Here is a 12,162-nt window from a genome sequence, read left to right on the forward strand (position 1 = left end):
CAAGATAAAAATGTTCAAACATTTTTTTCATTTCTTAGGCTTGTGGAGATTTTTTTGCTCCTCTTTCATTTTCAACATTTCTCTGCCATTTCAAGAACTTCTCTTTTCTGGACTTTTCAAATCATATTTTTTGCTTTTGTTTTGCACCGATCTGAACGTACGTCATTGCAAGAACCTAAGTAATTAGCAAAACAGTAATTCTTTATTTTTCACTTTTGTTTCTTGTCTTTTCCTTCTTTGTTTCCTCTGCACCACTTTTGGCAATGTTTTTTTTTTACTTTCTTGCAAGGTGACAAGATCCAGGGGTGTTTTTGGTTTGGTTTTTATGGGCTTTTCTAACCGCTACAAAAAATGTCATCCCCAGTACTATTTAAATGAAAGGTTATATTTCGTCCATTTTTTACCTTTTTATCCTTATATGATATTTGGAGCTGGCAGACTGAGCTAGTCCTCGAACGCTGAGTTGATTTGGAATGCTAGTTAAAAATCTGTCCATGTCTTACTTGAAAGATGCGATCGGATCAAAACGCCTTTGTATTCCATACGAATGTTAGAGGGAATCACATTAAACAATGATTGACCCCAAGTCCTGAGTTTTACAAAGCTCATGGATGCTTCTGAGAGCGTACAGTATCAGGTACCTTTCGTCCATTCTCTGATTACTGTACACTCCCAACCTTTGAAGCCTTTCCCAAAACGAGAGCTCTCTCGTCCTTTTGATGTTCCTAGTGAAACATCTTTGGACTTGTTCGACCTTTGGCAAACCTGCTGAACCCATTGGAGCCCAAATGGGCGAGGCATATTCAAGATGCGACTTGTACAGAGTTGGCATCGTGATACTCTCTCTGGACTTAAACATACGATATATCCAACCACACATTTAAAAAGCTGTACCAACCTTCCACTGGATATGCTCTTTGAGGACTAAACCTATTGTAAATCTTTCATAGATGAGGCCTACTCAATATCTTTACCTCCATTATCTACGAGTGGAGTATTCAATGGAGTTGACCCAAAGGTCATCAAACGGAATTTCATTCCGTTCAGTGCCATATTACTCTCAGTAACTCAAGAGTAGATTCTATCTAGGTCCTTTTCCAGGCTTCTGGAATCTTGACCATTTCTATCAGAAACTCGAAAACATTAAAACTCGATCATGATTATTTTGGCTAGTGTATCGAAAACATTCTTTTTTTTGGGTTGACCTAAAACTTTTTAGGATTTCTAACTGAGGAAATTTAGTAAGTTTCAGTGAAGAGTATTCTAATGTTTTCACGAAAAGATGAGGAAATGGTAATTCGTGGAAGTAAAGGTATGCTTGCCCTATCACCAATGATCAAAAATGTGCCTTAGAGCATTACTTAATGAATTAAGTAAATTGAAAGTAATTGGTCCAGTACCAAGTGTGGCCACTGATACAATATTTTGAATCCATTTTGTATTTCAAGGGAAGAGAACGAGTAAATGACGTATTTAGCGTATGTAGGTGGCATAGCAGAACATCACGATTGTTTGGAAAAATAAAGATTGAAGAAGTTTCTTGGAAAACTTTCTGATTTAGGTATGTGTACTAACCAATCTTTTACTAAAGAAACCCGACAAAGTGGCCTAAAGCACATGTTTGGCTATTTCTTATACTACTTTCGCATGTACTCTGACTTTAAAAATCATTTCGACCAAAAGCTTATTCTCGAGTTTTAGTCATTAAACAATCCTTCCTCTTTATGGTCAAGTCTGAAAGGAAAGGAAAGCTGAACATAATTTGACAATGATTGGCGTATACATCTTTTCATATTGAGGAGTCTTTTTCTAGATATGGAGATATGGTACCCAGCACAATGTTGGGTAAGCTCATTGGAGGAGTATGCTCACTCTCGGGAGTGTTGGTAATTGCTCTACCCGTTCCCGTCATTGTGTCAAACTTCTCTAGGATTTATCATCAAAACCAACGAGCTGATAAGAGACGGGCACAAAAGGTAAGCGTACAACGTCATGTGGTACGTGGTGGTCATGATATTCTAAATTCAAATTCGTATTCTTCGTGTTTTTGCAGAAAGCGAGATTAGCCAGAATCCAGATTGCAAAAGCAACCTCCGGTGCTGCATTTGTGTCGAAGAAAAAAGCGGCAGAGGCAAAGATGGCGGCTCGAGCAGCTGGAATCGCCGTTGATGACAACGGAAAAGAGGACATATTTGAAATGCAACACCATCATCTCTTGCGCTGCTTGGAAAAAACGACAGTAAGGAACCCATACCTGAAGTGTCCGTCGTATAAGAAAATTTTCTGTTGAAAAAGGGACGTTAAAAATTGAAGTAGGCGAACCATATAAAAAAAAAAAAAAATCCTATTCGTATGCAATTAGAAATCTCAAATCACAAAATTGTCACACTTGGTGATGCATCTATCTTCATACGAAATCTAATAGTTATATGAAGGTGTCAATTTGTGTATCTAATATACGATGATGCAATTCCTGTGATGTCCATTCCATTGTGCTCCACAAACTCGCAACTACCTCACATGATAATGGTTTTAGGAGTCGCTAACAAATCAAAGGAACCTCTATACATTCTGATAACAGTGGGCCATTATATTTTTGGCCTTGAAGAATACAGCCAATATAAATGAGTTGAATTAGGACGAACGAAAATAATCGGAATCCTGCATGTTCAGTATTTGAAGAAAAGTAGTTTGATTGTATAAATTCCCATGTTAATGTCAATTTATTTCATTATCATCATAGCTAGATTCTGACAAAAAATGTTTTTCGTATGTCGAGCAAAAATTCGAGAGGGTTGAACATCTTGCTCCCAATTCCTCAGTCCACCTCTTTCGCACATTCGAACCGCCAAACTGCTGCAGTTTTTGCTCGAAGACAAATCAACATATTTTATCGGACTATAATTGTAACCATATCTACTTTTCCCTATTTTCCTTAAATCAGTCATCTTGATTCACTTCGAAATTTTAATCAATACCCCACGGCTTTAATTGGTTTAAAGAAGTTCAACATAAATTATGTGAAAATGCATTGACACTTACTAGGAACCTTGGTTTCATTGTCGAATTGAATCATCAAGCTTAATATAAGAAAAACCAGGCGCCAAACATTGTAGAGACCTAGTAGATAAGTTGTTTTGAGAACAATGGATTTGTCAAGTTCAAAATTGTTTGTCAAATTGAATGTCAAAATATATTTCTAGTAGATCCACCATAACTTAGATTTTAGGATCAATTATAGTGACCGTATAGTCATCAGGTTTGTGTTAAGCTCACCAAACCAGAATATGATTCCTTGAAGTCAAGCAGTTAATTACTAGCTTAGTATCGTGGTTGATCTCAGATTATAATTGCCCTATGTTGAAGACAATGATATAGAGCAAGTCACTAAAAATTTTACGTATAGGCGACCTTACACTACGTTAGAAAACCAGGGTTGAATCCATTTTGAAAATTGAAATGGGACTAGTACTGGGTCGGGTCCAGCAGAGAACTTGAGTCTTTCACTGTACTCAAGACGAACAAAAAGATTCATATTTATAATATTACGATCGCGAAGTACGAGTCATCATTTGTCACAAAAGTATCTGGCATGATATGGGTGCTTTGTCCTATTGGCGAGCGGACTCTTAGAAAATGGAAGCTACAACAAGTTAAAGGCTAAATTTTGGCACTAGCGTTTGAACGTCACCCCGCCCACCCTATAGACCGCTCGGCTACCCCTTAGACCGCTCGGCTACCCCTTAGACCGCTCGGCTACCCATTAGACCGCTCGGCTACCCCTTAGACTGCTCGGCTACCCCTTTTCAAGTGCAAAAAAATGTTAAGTAGGTTTTTGAGATAGTTAACTTGCNTAGACCGCTCGGCTACCCCTTAGACCGCTCGGCTACCCCTTAGACCGCTCGGCTACCCCTTAGACCGCTCGGCTACCCCTTAGACCGCTCGGCTACCCCTTTTCAAGTGCAAAAAAATGTTAAGTAGGTTTTTGAGATAGTTAACTTGCCCAAAAAAATGCACAATACAGTAGCCACCTTCCTTATTTTTGCTAACTAGCTTCTCCTTTTGAAAAAGAACAATTCCATTTCTTCTTAAATCAAATCAATGTTAAAGATCTACCACTGGCAAAGGAAAAAAATGTTTTAATTGTCCAAAATTGAGGCAAAACTGTATTTCAAAGAAGGTATCTTTTATGCCATTAGTACTACCTTGAAAAATAAATTTATTGTCTTTGTTGATTTTATTTGCTCCTTCTATTACATTTTCGGCCTGTTTTGCACCCTCTTTGCACCTTCAGTTTTAGGGCCATGAACCCCAAATATGGTTTCTCTCGACGACTCCGAGGCATTTCGTCATCTACTACAAAATTTGATTACCGGATGACGACATATCCATGTGAACCCTCCTAATTTTATCAGAACTTTTGCGTCCGACATCAGAACTTCAATTTTTTTTGCACAAGAGGTTGTGCAAACTCTTTGAGGCCAACGTTTGTAAAAAAACAGGTGTCATAACAAGGTCTTGGTAGGCCGCACCATAGCCCCAAACAGGCTACGCGAAATCATTGTCACTTGAATTTTGCCAGGTGAGAGCCAAGCCAACATCGCCAGGGCCATGAAGTGCCACAAGAACCCAGTCTGCAACGCCTGGAAGGCTTACAACGACAGGGGGACCACCGACTGCCTTGAGAAGTTGGGCAGGCCCAAGAGGAGACCAGGTTGTCCCTCCAGGACGTGGTGACGAACAGCCTCAACCAAAACCCCAAGCACAGCGTGCCGAAGCTCTCCAAGGAGTTTTGACCCCAGAGGACCATTGAGAGGGTGGTCAAGAAGGACCTGGGGCTGAAGACGTTGTGCTAGGTCCAGATCCAGCAGCTGACCCCCTTGCAGCGCCAGAAGCGCCTGGAGATTAGGAGGATCATGCTGAACAAGATGAGGTGCGCCACGGCCGGAAAGGTGCTGGTTTATTTTGATAAAAAGGACTTCCACTTGATGAAACATCACAACAGGCGCAGCAACAGGAACTTTGCCTCCAGCACCAAGCTGTTGAGCCCAGCAACAGGTTTGTGGGGCGCCCCAAGTTTCCCAAGAAGGCCATGTCCTTCAGGTTTGTGGGCTCTGACGGCAATGCCTTCCCAAGGGTATGGATTCAAGGCAACATGGACGGGCCCATGAACAGGAAGATCCTGATGATGAAGGTGTTCCTAGTCCTGGACGCCATCTATGGCGTCGGGAACTTCGTCTTGGTCAAGGACGGCGCCAGCTGCCACACCAGTAAGGACGCCATTGGCCTACTTAAAGAACAAGGTGAGGGACAACTTCTGGTCCAAGGGGTTCTGACCACCAAGCAGTTACAACTTGAACCCCTTGGACTACTTAGTGTGGTCTTACGCCAACTCCAAGGCTAGCTCCATCTACCACCCCAACATGGGCTCCATGAAGTCCGCCGTGGAGAGGGAGTGGAACTCCGTGCCGGCCTCCTATGTCAGGGCTGCGCCAGCTGGAGGCCTGCCTGGCCAATGAGACTAGATGGTCCTAGAGTTCTGCAAATTTGGTCGAGTGGTGGACTATGCGTGTACTTTTGTTCCTGACAAAATTAGATTGATTGAACAAAGTGTTAAGCCTCAGCACGTCCGAGACATCTGCCACCCGAATTATCACATGGAAACGTGCGTCACCCGGTATGTCGTGTCAGCATTGGGAAGCGACATAATTTCGAGGATTTCGGCTTCAGTGCCTTTTCCAGAGCAGGACAACAAACATTCATAAAAGATTTTAAAATCGGATTCCTGCAAGATGTTTACCATTAAAGCATCCCAAGGTGTGTCCTTCGTTTGTTGACTTGGTTCCCGATTCCATGCCCGTTGTTGGGTTAGCCCAGGCGAGGTCATTGTTGGATGAGGTGGATGACATCAAAATTAACGAAAAATAAGTTGTTGCAGGATTTTCCCACTCTCATGTGTGCCTCTCTGGCGACTCGGCTAGATGAGCCTTTGGACCTTTTCTAAGAACATGTCCTCAATCTGTCCAATTCGTCTGCACCTTCTTGAAGTTGTATTTCGGCGATCAAGCCTTCCAATCCTTTTTATGTTATTTGCATCACAAATTCGGGAAAAATGCTTATCGTTGCCGTGATCCATCAAGGCTCAAGGGGTGCCAGATGAGTCACACAAGGACTTCAAAAAACTAGTTTTAGGCTCTTGTCCTGTTGTTGTGTCGTCGGAAGCCACTCCTACTTTTTTCCAACTGGGTCGTGTTCCAACGCGATCCCCTTGGATTCTTCTTTAATATATTCATTATCCAACATAAGTTTCCTCGTCGATTCCGGAGCTTCAACATCACTTTGACCACGTCGATTGGTTTCATCCTTGATTCATTGAGTAATCTTGTCACACCTGGTGGGTCTAAAATAATCTCGTATGGACCATTTACCCGTCGCATCTATATTGGTCTTGGAGCCCCCTTTGAATAGATATTCACCGTGGCAAATGTGCCAATGCCCATTTTGGGCAGCATTTTTTGAGCCACCACCATTTATTGGCGAACATGAAGAATAAACGTCTCGTGATTTCCCTATATCTCACCTCTGTGGTACCACTGTTTGTCACAAAATGAAACACTAGATCGTGTAGATCGGGAAATTATCAAATCATCGTCGTCAAACCAGCATCGCAAAAGCAATGGTTGGTGGAGAGCTTGTGGGGATTATCGGATTTTGAATGTCCTTACAATCTCCCGACAGTTATCCATTGCTTGATATACTGGTACACAATTTTGCGTCCCATTATTCGGGATCATCAAAATGATGACCAACAACATTTGAAGAATGTATTTCGACGGCTGGAGTCTTAAGGATTAGTGGTTAGTAAAGATAAATGTCTGTTTGGTGCAGACGAGCTATCTTTCCTGGGCCACAAGATCTCTCATTTAGAGATTGAAACGCTGCCCGAACGTGTTCATGACATCTTGGAATATTTTGTTCCACAGGACGGTCAATCCCTGTGAGTTACTCGGGTTGATTAAATATTATCACCGGTATTGTCCACGTTACTCCCATCATGTTCATCCGTTTTGTGAACTTGGAAAGCCGAAGGTTGAACTTGATTGGACGTCACAATATCATGTAGCATTCGAGGACTTTAAATCTACCTTGTCTCAACGAGCGTTATTGGTCTACCTTCGCGTTGATGTGCCTCTGGCTGTGACGTCCGACTCTTCGGGCTCCGGAATTAGGGCGGTGTTGGAATAGCATTCATCATCCAGTTGGAAACCTGCAGTTTTTTTTCTCTCGTGTATTGTCACCTGCTGAATCAAAAATAACGCGTTTGATCGCCAGATGTTGGGTATAAAGAAGAAGCCGTGATATATGTTCGCCATTCGATCAAAGGCTTGTCATTTCCTGTCTTTTATTGACCTTCGCCCATTGATATCGGCTATGGATTTCAACGGCCTTACGTGGAGTGATCGTCAGGCTCAATATTTTTCAATTATTTCAGAGTATACTACCGACTTAATATCGTTATATTGAGAGCAAGAATAATTGCGTTGGCCATGCTTTATCACGCATCAATGTACTAATTGCTGCATCTCCACTTGATTGGAGCGCTTTTCGAAGATTGCAGTCGGAGGATGCCTACATTAAAGCGTTGCCTGGTGCCATTGCAGGACTCAAGTGCAAGTGGAAAATTTTTGATGTTTTTCCATCCTGTCTCATGTTTCTACTGGTTCCCCTCGCCCAGTATATCATGGATATCTCGCATGACACCAATCTTCTATGATCTCAGTCATGGAGAGATCCAAACCACAACTCGTGCTGTGCATGATAATTTTGTGAGTTACAACATGAAAAAAGACATTCGCGATTTCGTGCGGATTTGTGAATCATGTCAACGTTCTTAGGTCACGTGTCACTCCGACTGGTCGATCTGAACATCTACATGTGGATATTGTTGGGCCTCTGCCATAATCTAGTGGTTTTTGACATTTTTTCACCATGATTGATCGATCGCTGTCCCGAGATGGTCCTGATGCTCTCCATGACCACCAATGATTGTGCCTTCTACATGAACGGATTTTGGCGTGCCGGAGGTTATCACTACAGATCGCGGTAGACAATTCAAGTCAGGTCTCTGGCAGGAGTTGGGGGGTTTTCGTTCAACCAGGACGACTGCTTACCACCCTCAAGCGAATGGACTCGTGGAGCACCTTCACTACTCATTAAAGGTATCTTTGATGGCCAAACTCCTTCGAACTCAAGATTGGATGGGAGAACTTCCCTTCGGGCTTTAAGGTCTCCGATCGGTTTGCAAGCCCAACCTAGGCTATTCAGGCGTGCAGGCTACCTTTAGGGAATCCCTGCGAATTCCGGTCCGTTTCTTCAGCACGAGTCCAGTTTCACCTTAGTTCACCTTACGGCGCCTTAGTTCAAGATGTTCGATATCGGATTGAAGTTTTTCCTTATGTTAGTCCCAAAAAAACTGGTTCTCCGTCTCCGTAGTCATCTTTAGCCCTCAAGAAGGCGGATTTTCTTTTCATTCGTTCGGATGCAGTGTCGCCTCCACTTAATACTCCTTACATTGGTCCTTACAGGGTATTGGAGAGTTGCGAGGATTATTTTGCGCTGTATTTTAACGGCAAAACCGACACTGTCTTAAAAGATTGCTTGAAACTCGCTTTTCGTTCACAGGATATTGTCCCAGGGACCTATGAACCTTTGATGTCTAAAAAAAAGTCCGTCTTGTGTACCATTCTAATATCTGATTTTGTAAATTACACTATTTGTTAATGTTTAGCTGCAATAAACTACCAAGGGGATGTGGTATGGCGGTCTGCTTGAACGAGCAGACTTGACTATTTACTTGGTTCGAAGTTCTCGTCGTGTTCACTCGCTATAAAACTATTGGACTGAAAAGTCTACAAAGTATCTGGAGCCAAATATTGACTTTGAAGTTGACATTATTTTCTTGTTTTATCACTAAAAATATCATTAATAGGGTCCATTCATGTTGAGGAACCATAGCTGCAATTTTTTGGCGTAAATCTAATGGTAATTCATATTATTACGAGTTGTAATTTGTACTTTGATTGTTTTTTTGGTTTGTATGCACTGTCAACTTATAATGGACACTGGATTTTCAGTCTCATGGAACTTTTGTTAATGGGGTACGCTTGATGAACTCAATAATTTCAACAATTGATTTTTCATTTAGGCAGTCTACCATAATTTTTATATACATCTACCTCGGTTTCTTTCAGGGCAAGAAAATGTCATCGAGTTCTTCGTTTAAATAATGTCTAAAAATGATATATTAGCAATGCAATATCGCTTTTATGCATTAAATTGGTCTAAGCCCTCCCCCCTGATGAATGAGGGAAGCCCTCTGATGAGTTATGCTTACAGTAGATATTGAATATTCCGTGAGGTGTTACTTGGCCAACGATTTAATTGGATATTAAATGGGTGGATCTGGCCTGCCCCTTCGTAATGCCTTCCATGTATGAAAAAAAATGCCCAAGGTTTGCCGGGGCTGGTTGAATTCATAGGGTCATGATTTAATATGATGTGTCTCTTTTTATGTCCGTAGGATCGAGAATTCGTGGAGGTTGACCTTCCCTTCAATGGAGCACCTAAAAAGTTAGGGACCAGTCCAGTTCGATCTGCTTCACCTGACAAGAGCAAAGTCCCAAACGTATTTAGCTCATGCTATTGTTGCCAAGGGGTAAAACATAGCAATGGAGTTGATAAGCACGAACAAATAATCTAATAACATATTTCATCCAAAGGATCCACATCAATTAGAACTAGAGAGTGGCAAAGCCACTCCTAATCAAGGGGGAAATTGTTCAGATTCCAATTCTGGTCATCCTCATAACAGAAAGATCAACATTGGAAACAGAAGAGAAGACGATTTCAATGACGTTCAAGTTCGCTTTACTCATCACGATGACCGCCATAAATCATCTTCTGCCCTGCAAACACAAGAAACGTCATTTCCATCCTCTAATATAGAAGACACTTCCGGAGAAGCAATATCTGATAATCAGACCAATGTGAAAATTTCGAACCTCTGACCGATGTGTACAGTATTATGACTTCCCATTACCCATATAAACAATAAAATGTTTGCCCAAATAACAGGAATCATCATTAGATTTCGGAAAGAGGTAGAAATTTTGCCAAAAAAGGTAACGAAAAGATAGCTTATTTTGCCGAGAAATGTTGTCGATTTTGACGCATTTAATTGAAGCAAAGTAATGTAGTAAAAATTGGTTCCGCCAAAGGAAGGCAAAAAACACAATCATGACACAAAATTTGAATTGAGCCAAAAAATATGTTTTTGGATACGGTTTTGCAAACAGATACTCTAGTTTTGAGGACATCTGTTCCACTCTCTGAGTGCAGTCTGAAATTCCGAAATAAAGAAAGAATCTGTTCAAAAAGAGTTGCAAACTAGCAAAGAGGCTCCAGAGCAATTTGAATCCAGTAGTTGTGGCTAGCCTTCAAAGAAAGTTGGATTTAATCCAAGCTAGAATTAAGGCCTCCATTGAGACCGATCAGTTGAAAAAGGAAAATAGAGTTGTTCAAGAGGTTAGGTCGAATCCGAAGGCATTTTTCTCTTATGCAAACCCCATGAGAAAGATGACACGCTATAGGGCCCTTTGAGGTCAATGGGAAAGCTATTGACAATGTTGAGAATATGGCCAACATCCTTGGAGATCAGTTCCGAAGTGTGTTTTCAACTCCAAAGAGTATAGGAGCAACAACCCATTCCTCTATTGATGAGTTTGCTGAGATTGGCAAAGCTTGTCAAGTTGAGCATTTAGATGATCTCGTAGTCACAGATCAGGATGCTTTAGAGGCCGTCAGGGACTTGAGACTCTCGAGCTCCCCCGGCCCTGATGGTGTGACATCTCAGTTTCTGATGAGATGCTCATTGGTTCTTGCTCCTGATTTCTCGTACTTGATGCGTTGCATCCTAGATCAGGGCAAGTTCCCCTCTTCTCTGAAGTTAGCTCATGTTGTACCAATTTTCAAAGGGGGAGATAAGTCGCTCCCTAGTAACTAAGGGCCAATCTCTCTCACTTCGAATATTGCGAAGGTGTTTGAGAAGATCATGAAGTTCAAACTTGTTGAATTTCTTGATATACATGAAGTCCTTCCTCCTAGCCAGCATGGGTTCCGAGCACATTTTAGAACGGTTACCCAACTGATTGAGCATATAGAGCAGGTTATTGAGGGACTGGAGAGCCATGAATCAGTCGATGTAGTTTATCTCGACTTTGCCAAGGCTTTTGGCAAGGTAGTTCATGGTCTTTTAGTTAACACGCTCAATGAGATTGGGATCCAAGGCAAGGTTCTCAATCGGTTAAGAAGTTTCATTTATAGTAGGAACCAATTGGTTAAGGTTGGGGGATCTTTGGCGACATACATGATGTCAAGACAGGTGTTCCTTAGGGCTCCATTTTGGGTGCTCTCTTTTTCATCGTCTTTATTCCTCCGCTTCAGAAGCTTGGTAGTAGTACTGTCAGTATCTCTTCCTATGCTGGTGATACAAATTGGTAATTGGTAGGAATGGTCAGAATTTTGGTCGTCTGGTACAAGTCCTAGACCAAATCTACTCTTGGGTTGCCGCGAGTAACATGGCACTGAATGGAATGAAATTCCGCTCAATGACCTTTGGGTCGACGCCATTAGACATCGCGTTATTCGATGATGAAGTCAAAGGCATTCAGCAATGATTTAGGTGTCAAGGATTTAGGTGTAGTCCTCCAAGATAACGGAAAGTTCGATGAGCATATCCACTTGAAAGTTGGTAAAGCTTTTCAAGCATGTGGTTGGATGTATTGCACGTTCAAGTCCAGATGCAGTATCACGATGCTAACTCTGTACAAGTCGATTGTTCAGCCGCATCTTGAATATGCCTCTCCCATTTGGGCTCCAATGAGTTCAGCAGGTTTGCAAAATCTCGAGCAGGTCCAAAGATGTTTTACTAGGAACATTGAGGATATGAGAGAGCTCTCGTATTGGGAGAGGCTAAAAAAGTTGGGACTGTACAATATTCAGAGAAGGTGAATACTGTACAGTGATGAAACATATGAAACATTTCAAATTTAAACATTTTCATGGGAAACAAATATTTCTCTTACCTGAGTCATCTCAATGACG

The 12,162-nt window shown here is 41.7% G+C and overlaps 1 protein-coding gene across 1 annotated transcript in view; it reads left to right on the top strand.

Annotated features, from left to right (window-relative positions):
• Positions 1 to 10,131, top strand: part of LOC131886992 (potassium voltage-gated channel protein Shal-like) — a 12,161-nt gene extending 2,030 nt beyond the window's left edge. The window contains exons 2-5 of the mRNA XM_059235474.1: positions 1,814 to 1,976; positions 2,054 to 2,239; positions 9,581 to 9,715; positions 9,780 to 10,131. Of these exons, the coding sequence (XP_059091457.1) occupies positions 1,814 to 1,976; positions 2,054 to 2,239; positions 9,581 to 9,715; positions 9,780 to 10,067 (772 nt within the window). The 3' untranslated portion in view covers positions 10,068 to 10,131. The remainder of the gene's footprint in view (positions 1 to 1,813; positions 1,977 to 2,053; positions 2,240 to 9,580; positions 9,716 to 9,779) is intronic.
• Positions 10,132 to 12,162: the final 2,031 nt, after the last annotated feature.

The sequence above is a fragment of the Tigriopus californicus genome, chromosome 9 (assembly GCF_007210705.1).
Source record: "Tigriopus californicus strain San Diego chromosome 9, Tcal_SD_v2.1, whole genome shotgun sequence".
NCBI lineage: Eukaryota > Metazoa > Arthropoda > Copepoda > Harpacticoida > Harpacticidae > Tigriopus > Tigriopus californicus.